This window comes from Megalobrama amblycephala, linkage group LG11, assembly GCF_018812025.1.
Source record: "Megalobrama amblycephala isolate DHTTF-2021 linkage group LG11, ASM1881202v1, whole genome shotgun sequence".
Classification (NCBI taxonomy): Eukaryota; Metazoa; Chordata; class Actinopteri; order Cypriniformes; family Xenocyprididae; genus Megalobrama; species Megalobrama amblycephala.
In genome coordinates this window covers 20,096,956-20,113,783 of record NC_063054.1, presented here as the reverse complement: position 1 = coordinate 20,113,783, position 16,828 = coordinate 20,096,956, and the positions used below count along the sequence as shown (strand labels likewise).

Sequence of the window (16,828 nt, the reverse complement as noted above, 5' to 3'; positions counted from 1 at the left end):
GCACATATTTACTCAATTAAAAGACATTTATCAGAGAGCTCTATGAAATGGATCAACAGTTAATTATGTCTTGTGTGATCTTCAGAAAAGCACAGATGCAAATTATATAAATTTAATTAGCGCTTGGGATGTAACTGGGTCAGAAATGAATGTAGATGAGTTAATGAAACATAATATTGAAGGAATATTTGCCTACAAATGAGAATGCTGTATGTGATGCATCTACTGCCATATTTGATTTTAAATTAAATTACAGTCTACCATTTGGCTTTGTTCCAGAAGATGTGGAATATAATGCAAGAGACCTATGGGGTACTTTTATTTCACTCCTTTTTGTCATTTTGGAGCTTGCCAGCACCCTTTGCATTCACTTTCATTATGTGGAAAAGAGTGACATTCTTCAAAAATTCACCTTTTGTGCTGTATACTGAAGAAAGAAAGTCATACGGGTTTAGAGCGGCATGAGTGTGAGTAAGTAATGACAGATCTTTTCATTTAGGGTGAACTGCCCCTTTAAGCCTGGACGTGTTTTATAAACCACGATCATTCACTGACTGCACCTACACACTGCTGCTGACTAATATAAAGGTACGCCTACCGTTCTGGAGCGTCTGAGCTCGTGATTCTTTTCCCAGACTTGTGTGGAACCCACTGCCCAGGACCGGAGCTTTGGAAGTACCTGAAAACAACACAAAACACAATGTATTATGTTTAAAGTTTTGAAAGCCAAACTGAAATCAGAAATTTACAGTAAATAGGAATAGTTTTGAATTATAATATATAAACAGGTGTACAAATGCAAGCCTATTATTATTATTACAAGACGTGACAATTTAAGCCTTTAAATAAAGCTATATAGCACACTCCAGTGGCTGTTTTTGTAAATAACAGTTTTGTCGTTGTATCGTTACTACAGTGACACCTAACGGTTGCCAAAGTCTATTGCGCTCCACTCTACACAAGTGTTCCTATTAGCAACCAAAGTCTGATTGACACACCTGAGACTGATAACCAAGTCAGGGAAACTCAGAGGAGATACAAATGAACCACAACAGTATTTGGCTTTACCTCTAAGTAAAATATTGCACAATTATATATTTCTCTAGCCAGTGCTTTGGTCAAATCATGGCACTGAATGTTAGCTTCTTCTTTGGGTAAGTCACTGTGTGAATATACAAAAATCAAAACATATCGAATCACAAAACTGACATGCAGAACATCCACAGGTTTCTCTTGCTTTGCTTTCAACTGTGCAAGGTGCATGGAAGTTATGTTTCCACTGATCCACAAGGTCGGTTTATTGTGATGAACACCTCCAGTTCGGTATATATAATAGTGCATTTTGTTAAATCCAAAGCTGTAATGAATTTTAATTGCTCCAGGTGCCATTGAGACCGAGTGTCGTGATCGATATTTCTTGGTGTCTGTTGATGTGGGTTTTTCAGGCCGTCTCCCAAGATTTGAGGCTGTAGGTACGCTGCTTACTTGATGTTAATCTGTACCACAAATTATTACACAATATGTTTTAATCCTCATTATCAGTACATATTTTTAAGTTGAAAATGGAGTGCATACAATTAGTCAGGGTCATGGATCCATGTGTGGCTACACGTTGAACTACTTGAACGGTCGGGCGTCTCTGAGGGCTTCCTATTTCTCCTGCCACACCGAAAACCAGGCAAGACTTCAGTTAAAAAAGAAAATATTGATTGGTTAGCTCTAGAACTATCATATCTAGAAGTCTTGCATATGGATACATTTTTGATAATATTGTTTTCTGCTGCATGATGTCTTATAGAATGACAACTACTTCCTTTTTAAGCTGAATGTTGTTTTGACTGACTATATGGGCAAAGAGAATAAATTCAATCTCTCAGAGACCTGCACGCTGCCGGCTGACTGGTCTGCCAAAGAGATCCTCTGTGAAGAAAACTACATAGAGGTAGGATTTTGTGAGGCAGGCAATATAAATCCTGTGTGATATGCAGTAGTGTTACTGTTAATTAAAATCTCTGTTAATTTGAATAAAATATATTGAATAAACTTGAAAAAGTCCTAAAACTGAAATATAAACTAAAGCTAAATAAATCAATCACAAAAGCTGAAAAGCACAGCTAAATATAAAAATAATTTAAAATGTATATGCTAAATCAAAACATTAATAAATACTATAATAGTATATAAATAATACAAGTATTCAGCATTATCTGTTTTTCTCTGAACTAGGTGACGCTGGCGAGAGATACGCCCTGCTCATCCGATAACCGCACTACTAATGAAGCCTGGCTGGCTGCTCTTGCTTTAGTAAGAAATCCTGGTGCTTTAATGGGAGGTGTGAACTTCTACAGTTTGAATTTCTCATTGTTAGCTCTGTATCTCCACTTGTAGGCCCAGCAATCTGCCATCTCTGAGTGGAAGATAATGTTTCTGAATCAGGAACGCTTGGATGCGATGTCCATCTCTGATGCCAGGCGAATGGGATACATGGTTGATTCCACTCCAAACAGGGTGGTCTTTCGCTCTGCCTACAATCAGCCACATTCAACGATCACAGAGGCAGGTGAAATTAAAATTAAAGGGATAGTTCAGTCATTATTTATACAGCCTCTTGTCATTCTAAACCTATATGACCTACTTTATTTATTATTTTGAACAATGTCTTGGTGTGTTTTGTACATACACTACCTTTCAAAAGTTGGTTGGTAAGATTTTTTAATGCTTTTGAAAGAAGTCTTTTTTGCTCATCAAGGCTGCATTTAACAGTAATATTGTGAAATATTATTACAATTTAAAATGAACTCTTTTCTATTTGAATAGATTTTAAAATTTATTCTAGTGATGGCAAAGCTGAATTTTCAGCAGCTTAATATTTTTGTGTAAACCTTGATACATTTAAGGATTCTTTTTTTTACAGTCACTCTTGATCAATTTAAAGGTGCTAAGAAACCAAAGACTGTTACTGAGTTTTTTAAATGAGCGCATGCGTAAGAACAACCCCCCTCCTTCGAAGGAACGCCTCCCAAAACTCGTAAACACTCGTATTGGAACATGAGTGTTTACCACCGGCATTCGCTGTGTCGTGTTAGTGGATTCATTATGTCGGACTCACCGCAGGTAACTGATAATCTGCAGTTGTTATTCCTGTCTCCTGACAAAAACATTGCATGCGGCGCCTGTGGAGTGTGGAAAGTTACTGGAGCGCTCAGCCGCGCTCGTCTCTCACAAGGAACATCACGGCAGTGATTGACAAGCCAGAGGGCCAATCGTTTACGCGATGATCGCGTAAACGATTGGCTGATGTTTTTAAGGCCCTACCTCGTGCACAGATGATGTATATTAATATTATTCCTTTCAGTGCACCTAATAAATAGTCTTTTATCAGTTAGTAAAGACAGTTTCAAGTAATATTGCAAAAATGTATAAAACAAAACATCCTCTTTAGCACCTTTAATACATCCCTACTGAATGAAATTTAGTTCTTTTAATAATCGTACTAACTCCAAAGTTTTGAATAGTAGTATGAAATGAAAATCAAAGGGGTTAAATTTTTGCATTGACCACAATGTTGTTCTATCCATCCACCTTATTTTTCATGTAAGAGCAGATGTGTCCATTTGTAAATTTAATGTGTCTGGCTTCTAGTGTCATTTGCTTCTTGTTATTTTTAGCTGTACAAAATGGCTTGTTAAAGTGCCAACTGGTATTTATCATATTATTTTAATGTATTGTCATAATCATCAACACACTGGTTGGTAACGCAAATAGTTTTACCATTTCCTACACTTGGTTATTCTTTAAGTTGTTTACTTATTGGGGCCAATGAATCGGAAGTCTCACACATTCACAGAAATAAACTTATGCATTGTGAAAGAAGGTAGGGCTGGGCGATATATCGCATGCGATTCTCACGCGCATTTCGTCAGTAAAGCCGGTTCCCTGATTACCGCTAAATCGCCATCACCTGCTTTAAAATGGAGCGCCTTTTAATAGACAGAGCCGTAATTCACTGATAAGCCACGCAAAATCGGGTTCATTATCGAAGTCGATTCATCTTCGATACTGAACGCGATTTTGCGTGGCTTGTCCGTGAACTACGGCTTTGTCTATTAAAAGGCGCTCCATTTGAAAGCAGGTGATGGCGATTTAGCGGTAATCAGGGAACCGGCTTTACTGACGAAATGCGCGTGAGAATCGCATGCGATATATCGCCCAGCCCTAAATTTATATATAATTTTTGTTGTTGTTGTTTGCGAACTACATTAACTATACCTTTATATGTTAATTGTGCAAGTTTTACCATGATAATATCTCAGGATATTTAATGGTTGAAGGTTGAAACAACCTTGTTTCCTCAGATTGATGGCATTGCTGTAGAGGTGATTCATGCAACAGTGTTTTTCAGATGTAAATGGGCGGTAGTGATGCTTGACACATCTGCGGCATGCACGATAGGTAACTCATTGGGCATGTGCAATTTCTGATACATTATAGTTATATAACTGATTGTTGATTAACTATTAAATGTACATACAATATCTTTAATGCAAAAACAGCCATTCATAGACGTTCAAGCTTTCATAGGCCGTACTTTCCTCTCAGTCTTGCATCTTTATCAGCCCCTAGCTCATTTGATGGAGTGACTTTGCAGTGGAGAACTCCTAAAGTCATGACCCCGCTGGTGCAGGACCCCTCTGGGTTTGTAAGCAAGAGCATTAAGCTGGGTGTGGATGCTCAGCTCTTGGACGAGGCCACCAGGAAATACATGGGCTTCATACTGGGAGAAGACGGCCAGGTGGTGTATGTTTCAGTGCCATTTGGTGCACCAGGAGGTTACAGAAAGGTATGTACTGGACTGGTAATCAATGTTGTATATTTATGCAAAATCAATTCATCTGTGCTGTTTGTTGCAGAGTTTGGTGGAAAATAATGTCTATAAAGAAAGTTACATGGCTTTCCTGTACTATGAGCACATTTATTCACATGTGTTTATGGATGGTACTGAAATGGAGACCAGATATCACCAGCTACAAGTTATGGAGACGCCACTAGTTTCTCGGAATCTTTTCGCTATAGATGGTGAGATCATTACCATACAGTTATACAACAGACTGATATTGTTTTTATGACTGGTGCATATTATTCTTCTGATAACCAATATTCAAAACTGACTTTTAATTATTTTTCTGCATTTTTACAGAACTAAATGATGCTTATTATAAAAAACTAAAAACATGTGTGTCATTATCCTTTTTTTTTTTTTAAAAGTGTCTTTGATGTATACGATAGCAAATTTATTTTGTCTAAGAGGCCATTCACACAATACCATATTCAACTAAAAACAAAACTTTTTACGCATTTTGGCCGTTCATTTACACGACAATGGTGTTTTAGTGGCGTGAGTGCGGTGTTTGGCGTGAGTGCTCTGTAAAAGGTTGCATATGTGCTACTTGTCTGGCATGCATAATACAGCGTTTTTAGTTGTTTTCGCAGATCCGTGTGAATGTGAATCGTTTTGATAACGTTGTCATCGTTGTGGTGTAAACGTACCCTTTATATTGATTTATATTTTCTTCTCTATAACAGAAACTTTGCCTCATGAAGAAGTGTTCACCATGTATCTTGGTAATTTTGCTGCGGATGTGCAGCTCATTGCAATCAAGCTGAATGAGAACTATCTGTCAGTAACAGATGCCATTCAACACCATTACTTCATTACAAAAATTCCCCACATTAACGGGACCCACGGCATCACCATCAAGGTCCCTTTTAAAGATAAAGCTGTCAATCGTGTGGTGAGGGATTTTCTTTAGTTTATTATTCCCACAGTATTATATTTATATTATATATTTAATTATATATTATAAATATAAAATCTAATTTTCTAATCAACAGTACTTGGGTGAAGGACTTCTGCAGTACTCTGTGGAGATTAACTACACCCTTAACATCATCGAACAAAACGACACATTTTTCTACAGTGTCTCTGTTGTGGCACACGTTAATGATGCTTGTAAGTCTTTAGGAGTCAATAGATTTAAATCGCATGACATGAAAGTGACCAAGAGTCTGAGTCTGATTTGTTTCCCTCTCATTTAGTTCCTCCAGCTGTCACTGCTTTCTGTACAGAACAGAGCATAATATTCAGGATGGATCATTCGAGGCATGCCGGACTTTGGGAAGTCTGTGTGGGGCATCAAGCTCTCACATCTGACTTATCCAGACTGAGGGGCTACATACTGATGAACGACAGTCACAGTATGACTCTGGAGGTCCCACTCTTCACGTCGGGCTACATTTATGAGGCAAAGAAAACCACAAATTATATACTGATTTTCATAATGTCATGATGACAGTCTTGATTCAGATCTCCTTTTGTTTTTAAAGGTGCCCTAGAACTTTTTAAAAAAAGATGTAATATAAGTCTAAGGTGTCCCCTGAATGTGTCTGTGAAGTTTCAGCTCAAAATACCCCATAGATTATTTTTTTTTAACTGCCTATTTTGGGGCATCATTATAAATGAGCTGATTCAGGGCTACTGCCCCTTTAATTCTCCTGCTCCACGCCCACAGAGCTCGCGCTTGCGGCATGCATGCGTCGGATTATGTGAGTATTGTATACTGTTATATTGTTTACGTTTGATTCTGAATGGATTTGAGGCTGTGCTCCGTGGCTAACGGCTAATGCTACACTGTTGGAGAGATTTATAAAGAATGAAGTTGTTTATGAATTATACAGACTGCAAGTGTTTAAAAATGAAAATAGCGACGGCTCTCTTGTCTCCGTGAATACAGTAAGAAACGATGGTAACTTTAACCACATTTAACAGTACATTAGCAACATGCTAATGAAACATTTAGAAAGACAATTTACAAATATCACTAAAAATATCATGTTATCAATGATCATGACAATTATTATTGCTCCATCTGCCATTTTTCGCTATTTTTCTTGCTTGCTTACCTAGTCTGATGATTCACCTGTGCAGATCCAGACGTTCTGCCCTTGTCTAATCCCTTTCATAATGTTGGGAACATGGGCTGGCATATGCAAATATTGGGGGCGTACACCCAGACTGTTACGTAACAGTCGTTGTTATGTTGAGATTCGCCTGTTCTTCGGAGGTCTTTTAAACAAATGAGATTTATACAAGAAGGAGGAAACAATGGTGTTTGAGACTCACTGTATGTCATTTCCATGTACTGAACTCTTGTTATTTGACTATGCCAAGATAAATTCAATTTTTCATTCGAGGGCACCTTTAATATTAGAATAAGTTAAATACAACTTGCTCTATTGATAACATGTGGAAATAATTCTGGCTTGTAAAGGAACAAAATCTCCTAAATGCACTTAAAATGGAAGTATATTATGAAAGCTTGTTTCCGCCACTGCATAATGTCAGAATTGTGATATATAAACTTGCAATTTTGAGTTATAAAGTCGGAAATGTGAGATGTAAACTCGCAATTGACCGTTCGCAAAGACCCGCCCCCTTTTAGTTACTGTTGCTATGTCTGACAAGCCATGCCGATCTCTCGCCACACATCATGTTCTCATGCAGTGAAAAATACGTTGTAGAGCAAAGAGGACACTGACAACCAGTGTTGGGGAAAGTTACTTTTAAAAGTAATGCAACAATATTGCGTTACTCCCTAAGACTGAGCAGGTTACTTTGATATGAAAAAAGTCTCAAATTTTGTCATTTCTAAAGAAATGTGGCTCTTTAATGTGTTGTTCTTATTTCTAAATCTAATCTAAAGACAGATCGCTGTAGTGTATATTTGTGTAATTTAATATAGTGAATTATTACCTCAGCTCAAGCGGCTCGTGAACCGATCAGCTCTTCTTACTAGTTATAGCATCAAATAAACATGAATGAACATCACAACGCATAAGGAATGTTGTTTCAATCTCTTTAATGTGTTGTGACGGAGTGCCTCAAGCGGCTCGTGACATCATCTCTTCTTACTAGAATTTATAGTAAATAAACATGAATGAACACATAAGGAATGTTGTTTCAATCACGGAAAGACACGAGTACACACCATTTTTCAAGTTCAAGTCCACCTATATTAATCTAACTCCCATGACTGCTTTGTCAGACAAAATGGGGGATTCTTCATTATGATTGGTTAGATCACCTGTCAATCAAACTCCTGGCGAAGGGTCAATTGCAAGAAAAAAAATATTTCTCACAATTGCAAGTTTATATCTCACAATTCTGACTTTATAACTCGCAGTCAGAATTGTGAGATGTAAACTCGCAATTGTGAGATAAAAAGTAGCAATTAAATTGTTATATTCTGTGCCTGAAACAAGCTTCCATTGTATATGGGTTAATTGTGCATCAACAGAATCAATGGCTGTCCAAAAGCTTAAAAAAAAAGCTGCCTTCAGAGGATGCGTTCAAAGGAAGAGTAGGAAGGCATCAAGGCACATCCGAATCCACTATTTGCTTCCTGCCGCCTCCTGAGATATTTTTGAAGGCAGCACAGATGTATCCTTCACTGCCTTTGATATCCCACAATCCTTCTGTGTGTTCCATTCTGTGATAATTGAGCTAAAAAAAAAATTGGTGGAAGCTGAATGTTGAGGTTGGTGGTCAGATTTTGTTTAAATGTATGTTTTCCATTTTTGATGTCATTTCTAGTGAGAAATTACTATTGTAATTAATAAAGTAATATTTGCTAGTTATCACCAAAGCTCTTTATCTTGTTATAAATCATTAAACTGTTACAGTGCCTCAGAAGTGTGTCCAAAATTAGTTTCAGCAAGTACTTTCATGCACAAACTTTGTCTGCAAAGTCTGTAAGGACTTTAAGCAACAGCTGCTGATGGCGTTCTGGTGTTCTATTGCGCATACGCAACTTTAACTGCTACTTCGTGACGTTGTACTGTAGACATCTACTACAGGAGAACAGCTGATTTGCTGTAGTTCAAAGGTGTTTACCAACACAATTTTTTTTGCAAAGTTTGCTTTGGCAAGCTATTTCAAACTCCCAAAACAAACACGAAACGAACATTTGTTTTGGCCTGATTTTGTTCAAAAATGACGTTACACAATTTTAGCTTGAAGTATATCGGGCCTTTAGGGCAGTGAGGCAACAAGTCAGCTGTCTAAGTTTCGGACACAGCCAATGTTAAATAAAATCCCAACTTTGTTTTGACACTAAAGTGTAAAAATGCAACTTGTGGGAGGGAGTTCTTTCTAAAAATTGGAAAGAAAAAAAAAGCATAAAATTATAAATAATTTTACTGAATAATTTGCGTAAGTGCTTCAACAATATAAAGCTGGGAATATTATAACTCTATAACATTGTAGTTTTCTGATTTTCCAGGACATCACATTGAGAAACTTTGTTGGCACCTTTGAGATTCTTATAAGAGACTCAAAGACTCTGGAGATTCACAAGAGAACATCAAAGCGCTGTTACTTTCAAACGCATGAACTAACAGGCAAGATACCATAAGATGTTAACAGGGTTTAATAGCTATAAAATAGCACCATTTAGCTAATAATCAAACAACTTCTATTCCTCTAGTGTGTTCCACAGATGGAGTGATGACAGTGGTGGCGACCACTACAAAAACCTGGCCAACGGTACCACCCAGCAGCACAACCCTTTTAGACAGAAGATGCAGACCCAAGGCAACAGATGAAACGAGGGTCATGTTTTCTTTTAGTGTGTCCACATGTGGGACTAGATTATTGGTAAATGCACTGAACTTATGCTTATGAGTACACTATTGTAACTTTTCAAAAGTTTGGGTTCAGTAAGATGTTTATCTTAAGCTTACCAAAGCTGCATTTAAAAATGCAGTTAAAAACAGTAATATTGTGAAATATTAATAGAATTTAAAAACTCTAATATGCTGATTTGCTGCTCAGAAAACATTTATTCTTATTATTAATGTTGAAAACAGTTGTGCTGCTTAATATTTTTGTAAAAACCATGCCACAATAGCATTCATTGAAATGAAAACTGTCCTTCCTTTTGATCACTCTTTGATGTGTCCTTCCTTGCTGAATAAAAGTTTTAATTTCTTTAAAAATGTACTGACCTAAAACCTTTGAGAGTAGTGTATATATATTCACCAATGCAATCTGCATCCTCGTGTAGGTGGGTGACGGCTACATTGTTTATGAAAACGAGGTCGTTTCTGATGGAGGTGCTGTAACTGACCAGGAAACGGCCATTACAAGGGAATCAAAATTCAGGTATTTGTCTAACTGGTCAATATTTAAATGGGTCAGTGACATGACGTGCATATTTTTGTGTCCAAGTGCATTACTTTCTTTTAAAATAATTTGATAAATTCATGACGTATATCACTTTATTCTGTAAAGCCTATTTAGTTTGAATTCATGTTTAGTACATTTATATAATACATATTTTATCTTTTGTTATCTTAAACCTCCAAAATGTCAGGTGGTGCAACTTGTCCGAACAAATTAACAGACTAAGAAAACTATTTAAAATGGTGTCTTAATAATAAAAAATTAAAACTAAATACTATGGCATAATTTTAGGTTTGAAACCTTTCATATAAACAATTTTTATAAATATCAGTAGTTTTAAAGCTGTTGAGATAATTGAAAAACCTTTGTCCAGCAATTTGTATATTCTCAAATGTCAGGGTTTCACAACTGCAAACATGGCTCTTTTATTATGAATTGTCAAGGTAATAACTGTAAACATGATAATGCATCATCCAAAGGACCCCAACTGATCATTGTGGCAGAAAGAAAGGGTTTGTAGATCTCTCTCAAAAACTGGTAAAAACCGTTAATTTCAAGTATGGGTAGGTTGGTACACTTCCCATGTCAGGTGGTGCAACTACAGTATACATACAACTATTTGGTTGTACCGTCTGACATAAAAAGTCAAAAATGAATTTAAACACTTTGAAATGTTATTTAACAGTTTGTTTAAACATTGTTCATGACTCAAATATGTATTACATCAGTTTTGAAAAGATTTTTTTTTAAAAACACTTTATTTGTCAATGACCCAAATAACACTGAATCTTTGAAAACAATTCTGAACACCTCTTTTTTTTTTTTCCTCATGAATATTTCAGGTTCACTGTGAGATGCTTCTATCCACTTGACTCTGTTCAACAGGTTTTTACATCCAGACTGTTTGAAGATCCTAGCTTTGGTAAGTCAAAGTTAGACACTACAGGTGTCTGTAACCAGTATTAACAAGGTTAATACTGACACATTCTATTACAGGAAAATTAATCAAAAGAATTGCTTTCATGTGTTCTCTTTATGTATCTCCACATAACCTAAAAGGACAACAAGGAAACCTTATCAGCTCTCACACAGCCTCTGTTTTTGACCCTAAACCTTGGCCGAAACAAACTTTCTTACAGCCAGATCAAGTCTGGCAGAGGCTGCTGTGCAACAGATAAGGAGGATACACAATTTCTGCAAAGAGGACTTCCACACCCTGGCTATACGTCAGAAAACGGTTACGACGCCAACAATATTCCATATCCATACAGGCGTTCCCAACTCAAGGAATCTGGTGCGCAATTTACCCCTCAAATGATTATCAAACACAACTCTGGTCCATCTATGACAAATGCAGGGCAGCAAGACTTTTTTAATGGCTTGTTTGAGGACAAGTCATTCCTTGTTGATGTCCCACAGAAAACTATGAAAATGAGTATTCTAAATCAAGACAATTCTGTGATGATTGGTAACCATTCAGCTTCAGCTTTCTACAAGGGATCAAAAAATGCATCACACATCGTAAATGAAACCTTGCTTTCCTTTTTACAGTCTCTCAATACCACCGGTTATCCAACAAACTACAATCTAAATAGCAATGAAGTGAGTGACCAGCTTCACCTAAGAGAAAACATGGACAATTACACTCCTGACAGTGGTTTTCAACATTCCTCGGATCAACTAATTATCAATCTGCCTTCAAATAATTCTTCGCGCTACACAAAAAATATTATTTCTAACAAATTCGAAGCAAGCAAAAGTGAATGGGACCAAAAACATTCGAAGAGTTATATACTTCCCACATTCAACATGAAGAGTAAGAGCAAACTTGCCACTGAAAGCAGTACTCAGCCACTTAAAGAGTACAGATGGGAAAATGAAGGCCTTGTAGCAGGCGAGCATAATTTCATGCATGAAGATGATTATAATCCAAGGAAATTACTTACTATGCATACACAACAGCAAAAAGACAAAGATGGACATTTTCGTTCTGATCATAAGCTTTCAACAATAAAACCATCATATGACAAATTGAGAGGGACTCTGTTCTTCCCTGGTAAAAGAAGCCGTTACGGTTCCAGCATTCATAAAGGAATAATAAGAGGTAATTTTCCATTTCTGAATTATGTATAGTACAATTAAGCAACATGCAGTATCATACAACAGTAAATTTAAGCAATATTCTAATGCTGAACCAAACATTCTTTCCTAGGATGACCATGGAGGCTGTAAAAAATATGATTTCACTGTTAAATAAATAGTGAATCCAAATTGTGAACTTTGCTTCTTGTTGTGTTGAGCCATTGGGCAAGTGCAATGAGATTTTTTTTTTTTTTTTTTTTTTTTTTTTTTTTTTTTTAATGGGTTAATATCATGGCAAAAAACAGTCCCAGGTGGAAAGGTCAAGCCCATTCAAATTGAGGGGTAATATCCAGTCCTGTCAAACTTTCTCCGGATCATTTGCTATAAGAATGTCAAAACTGCTTTTGCAAATGAAATGCACACTTGATCGTTGTCATGTTTAGTTGCAATTTTTCTTAACTAAAAACTATTAATATGGATTAAGATGGGTTTTGAACCAAAGTCCATTTGCATGCTCAAAAAAATCTCTCTCACATTTATATCTTAATACAATGTCCACATTATAGGCTTTTCAGCATGTCAGGACTCTTATGGGACAAGCCTGTAACCAGTCTATCTCTGTATCAGATCCTACCACATTTGCCACTAATCTTAATTTTTATACTCGTTTGCACACCTGATTTTTCAGGTCTCTTTGCCCTTTCAAGTGTTTGATAATGGGTCCCTTCTAACCAGGCAGGATGTCTACTTTCAACTCATTAAATGCAAATCAAATACGGCACCTGGGTGGGTCTTGAAAAACTGCGCCCTGGAATTAACCCCTATTCTTCATTCTATCTTTCTTTGGATCACTCTGTACCTCAACAATACCTGTTATCTGGAAATCATCAATTGTTATTCCAGTCCCCAAAAAATCTCATCCATCAGAGTTAAATCAATACAAGCCTGTATCATTAAAGGCACAATATGTAAGATTTTGCAGTAAAATATCCAAAACCCGCTAGGCCAGTGTTATATATTTTGTTCAGTTGAGCACTTACAATATCCCAAATGTTTTCAACTATTTGTAAATCGTGAGAAAATCCCGATTTTAACCAAGGATACGGGATGTGTCTGGGAATCGCCTGTCAATGGCGTCATATCCGTGTTTCCGAAACAACAAAGACGCTTTAACGGATGTTTTATTAGACAAGGGAACAACTGTTTGGTTACATTTATAGACAGAAAATTAATTATTGTTATATAACTCAACATGTTTAGTCTTATTGCTTAAATCTAGTTTTCTTGAATTTACGAGAGTACCACGCTTTTACCATGCTTCAGAGAAAAACGCTTTTGTCAATTAGCTAAGTATTGCAGCATTTTCTCCATCATAAAAAATGTTTTAAAATGAATTGCATGCCATTTATCAACACAAGCCACCCAGAATTTATTAATATATTCTAAAATCAATCTAGCTTACTGCCGTGTTAACAAGTCACAGCAGCCGCCAAGTGAATGCAGAGAGAAACATATCATTTTGAACATAGTTAAAATGTATCTAATATGATAAACAGTGCTGTGTTACCCCACATACGCTTGACCAGAAGAAGCGGAAGCAGCGACTGTGGCATGATAAAAGTTCCGCTGCTGTCGAGGCATGTGTCGTATTCGTCTTTCATTAGCAATCTCTCCAGCTGCCTCGTTCAGCTCCAGCATCACTCGGCATGTGCTGCTTCATTCTACAGTAATTTTAATAATCTCATCCATGAACATGATTTCTGCCCAAGTCCGGTCTTGATTTTTTTCCCACTGGCTGTGAGGTAAAGACCACATTTCCCAAGATTCCGTGCTCAAACTCAACGTCATCAAGCTACACCTTTGTTTTGAATAGGCAACCTCTAGCGGCGAAAAAATCTACATATTGTAGCTTTAACCTCTATAATGAAATGTTTTGAGAAAATGGTCAAAAACATATTTCCGTATGTCACTCAATTTCTAGACTGTTTCCAATTCGCATATAAGCAGAAGAGATTTCAAATATGCAGATGACACTGCCATTCTTGTGCTGCTGAATAAGGACAATGATTCTCTGATGGACTATCAACGCTCCATAGCATATTTTAGTTCTTGGTGCGACAATAACTTTCTTCACATTAATATTTCAATCAAACCCATTCTTCCATTATTATCAATGGAGAGAAGGTTGAAAGGATGGAGCATTTTAAATATCTTGGTATTATACTGGACCAACATCTTCAGCAACTTCAACCAGCATACTGTAGACTGACAGTTATCCGTAAACAAATTTCCTCCTCGAGGACAATAAAAGGATCTAGCCTTATCTAATCTATCTTTTTTTTTAGGATTAGTCCATTTGTTAAAAAAATTAGCAAGGTATTTCAGGATTTATTAGGAGTGAAATTTATGAGCGTGATTGTAATGCAAGGATGTGGTTCTAAGCTTTGTTGATTATGATCAGTCTAAAAAAAAGAATAATTTTATGTAATGAATCTGATCCTGTTGATTACCAGTTTCCACATTCACAGATCCAAATATTGAAATTTTAGACCTCTCTTTTTTTTGTATAAAAGAAATTGAGCAATATCTCACATTTAAATTGTCAACATTAAACATTAAAATTGTCTTGTATTACCTGTTTCCAATTCTTTTCCTATTTCTAGTGCCATGTAATTCTCAAAACTTGTCATTATTTCCAGTTTATATTGCTTTTAAATTCCACCTTTTCCTTTTTTTATTGTTACACTGTATATTGCTTTGAGCATTAATTAAAGGTGCCCTAGAACCAGTTTTTACAAGATGTAATATAAGTTTAAGGTGTCCCCTGAATGTGTCTGTGAAGTTTCAGCTCAAAATACCCCATAGATTTTTTTTAATGAATTTTTTTAACTGCCTATTTTGGGGCATCATTAACTATGCATAGATTCAGGCTGCGGCCCCTTTAAATCGCGCGCTCCCTGCCCCCCCGAGCTCTCGACTATAATACAGTGCATTTACAAAAGTTCACACAGCTAATATAACCCTCAAATGGATCTTTACAAGATGTTCATCATGCATAATGCATGCATGTGTCAGATCATGTGAGTATAATATTTATTTGGATGTTTACATTTGACTCTGAATGAGTTTGAGGCTGTGCTCCATGGCTAATGGCTAATGCCACACTATTAGAGAGATTTATAAAGAATGAAGTTGTGTTATGAATTATACAGACTTTAAGTGTTTAATAATGAAAATAATGACGGCTCTTGTCTCCGTGAATACAGTAAGAAACAATGGTAACTTTAACCACATTTAACAGTACATTAGCAACATGCTAACGAAACATTTAGAAAGACGATTCACAAATATCACTAAAAATATCATGTAATCATGGATCATGTCAGTTATTATCGCTCCATCTGCCATTTTTCGCTATTGTTCTTGCTTGCTTACCTAGTCTGATGATTCAGCTGTGCACAGATCCAGACGTTAATACTGGCTGCCCTTGTCTAATGCCTTGAACATGGGCTGGCATATGCAAATATTGGGGTCGTACATATTAATGATCCCGACTGTTACGTAACAGTCAGTGTTATGTTGAGATTCGCCTGTTTTTCTGAGGTCTTTTAAAAAAATGAGATTTACATAAGAACGAGGAAGCAATGGTGTTTGAAACTCAATGTATATCTCTTGTTATTCAACTATGCCAAGGTAAATTCAATTTTGATTTTAGGGCACCTATAAAACAAACACACACACACTGGTCCCCCTTTAAAACACAGGTGGATGATGCACCTAGTCCAAAAACTGTGTTCAGGTTCAAATGAATAGCTCTTTCTTACCATCTGCGGATACAAACTGGCCGACCGCTGAAGACACCCCTCCGCTGTTTTCCACAAACTGAATCTCAGATACGATGATATTATCCTCCAGAACCGAACCACAGGCTGTGCAGACTGCACTACCCCGGGCTGGGTCTGTGTCGATGTCTGCTCCACCACAGTTCTTACACTGACGACTCATACTGGCAGGAAGATTCAGACCTGAAGAAGACAACATGTACACCATTACTGAACAACAAACGATTGGCAAACAAACACATCATCTACAACGTCAGTTTATTGTTATTCGGAATAGGACAGCATAATAATAATAATATACTTAATAAAATTGCTTAATGTAGTACTTCGTGAACGATATAATAGTACCTAAACTATGTCGAGACCGGGATTTGAACTCGGGTCGCCAGTTTTCAAACGTCGGTGATATTCCGCTCTGCTACACAACAGCCTTCCCGGGTTAGACACACAATGCTCACTTAACCCATCTTCGGTATCGTGCACATATTTATTTTTCTATATAATAGAATTAACTTCATATTAGCATTATCTCTAATGTATACTTCTAGTATATATAATCCTTGCTAAGCTAATGTTTTGATATGATTTAGTAGTAGGTGTACATATGCTACAAAATGAAAAGCTAGCTTGCATAAGACCTGTATGATACTACTGTAAACATAAT

General features: G+C 36.7%; 3 protein-coding genes and 1 long non-coding RNA gene across 4 annotated transcripts in view; 3 read left to right on the top strand and 1 right to left on the bottom strand.

Annotated features, from left to right (window-relative positions):
- brf1b (BRF1 RNA polymerase III transcription initiation factor subunit b) overlaps positions 1 to 16,828 on the bottom strand; it is a 92,200-nt gene that overhangs the window by 74,966 nt on the left and 406 nt on the right. The window contains 2 exon segments of the mRNA XM_048206642.1: positions 599 to 679; positions 16,147 to 16,347. Of these exon segments, the coding sequence (XP_048062599.1) occupies positions 599 to 679; positions 16,147 to 16,327 (262 nt within the window). The 5' untranslated portion in view covers positions 16,328 to 16,347.
- Positions 702 to 1,672, top strand: LOC125277979. Its single transcript, XR_007187025.1, has 3 exons — positions 702 to 1,154; positions 1,227 to 1,291; positions 1,383 to 1,672. It is a non-coding gene; the product is annotated as an uncharacterized LOC125277979 (long non-coding RNA).
- LOC125277976 lies at positions 4,254 to 6,226 on the top strand. Its single transcript, XM_048206639.1, has 5 exons — positions 4,254 to 4,452; positions 4,617 to 4,840; positions 4,911 to 5,076; positions 5,584 to 5,792; positions 5,893 to 6,226. Exons 1-5 carry the CDS (start codon positions 4,422 to 4,424, stop codon positions 6,094 to 6,096), a joined length of 834 nt encoding a protein of 277 aa, XP_048062596.1. The 5' UTR covers positions 4,254 to 4,421; the 3' UTR covers positions 6,097 to 6,226.
- On the top strand, positions 9,256 to 12,530 carry LOC125277977 (zona pellucida sperm-binding protein 4-like). The gene is made up of 5 exons (XM_048206640.1): positions 9,256 to 9,456; positions 9,543 to 9,712; positions 10,122 to 10,219; positions 11,083 to 11,162; positions 11,300 to 12,530. The coding sequence occupies exons 2-5, from the start codon at positions 9,563 to 9,565 to the stop codon at positions 11,416 to 11,418; spliced, it is 447 nt and encodes a 148-aa protein (XP_048062597.1). The 5' UTR covers positions 9,256 to 9,456; positions 9,543 to 9,562; the 3' UTR covers positions 11,419 to 12,530.

Bases quoted from the DNA above. Each gene is read 5' to 3' on its own strand.
- LOC125277977 (XM_048206640.1), top strand. From the start codon at position 9,563: ATGACAGTGGTGGCGACCACTACAAAAACCTGGCCAACGGTACCACCC. The intron at 10,220-11,082 runs GTATTTGTCTAA...TGAATATTTCAG, and splicing joins ACAAGGGAATCAAAATTCAG to GTTCACTGTGAGATGCTTCT. The intron at 11,163-11,299 runs GTAAGTCAAAGT...ATAACCTAAAAG, and splicing joins GTTTGAAGATCCTAGCTTTG to GACAACAAGGAAACCTTATC.
- LOC125277976 (XM_048206639.1), top strand. From the start codon at position 4,422: ATGCTTGACACATCTGCGGCATGCACGATAG. The intron at 4,841-4,910 runs GTATGTACTGGA...TGTTTGTTGCAG, and splicing joins CACCAGGAGGTTACAGAAAG to AGTTTGGTGGAAAATAATGT. The intron at 5,077-5,583 runs GTGAGATCATTA...TCTCTATAACAG, and splicing joins GAATCTTTTCGCTATAGATG to AAACTTTGCCTCATGAAGAA.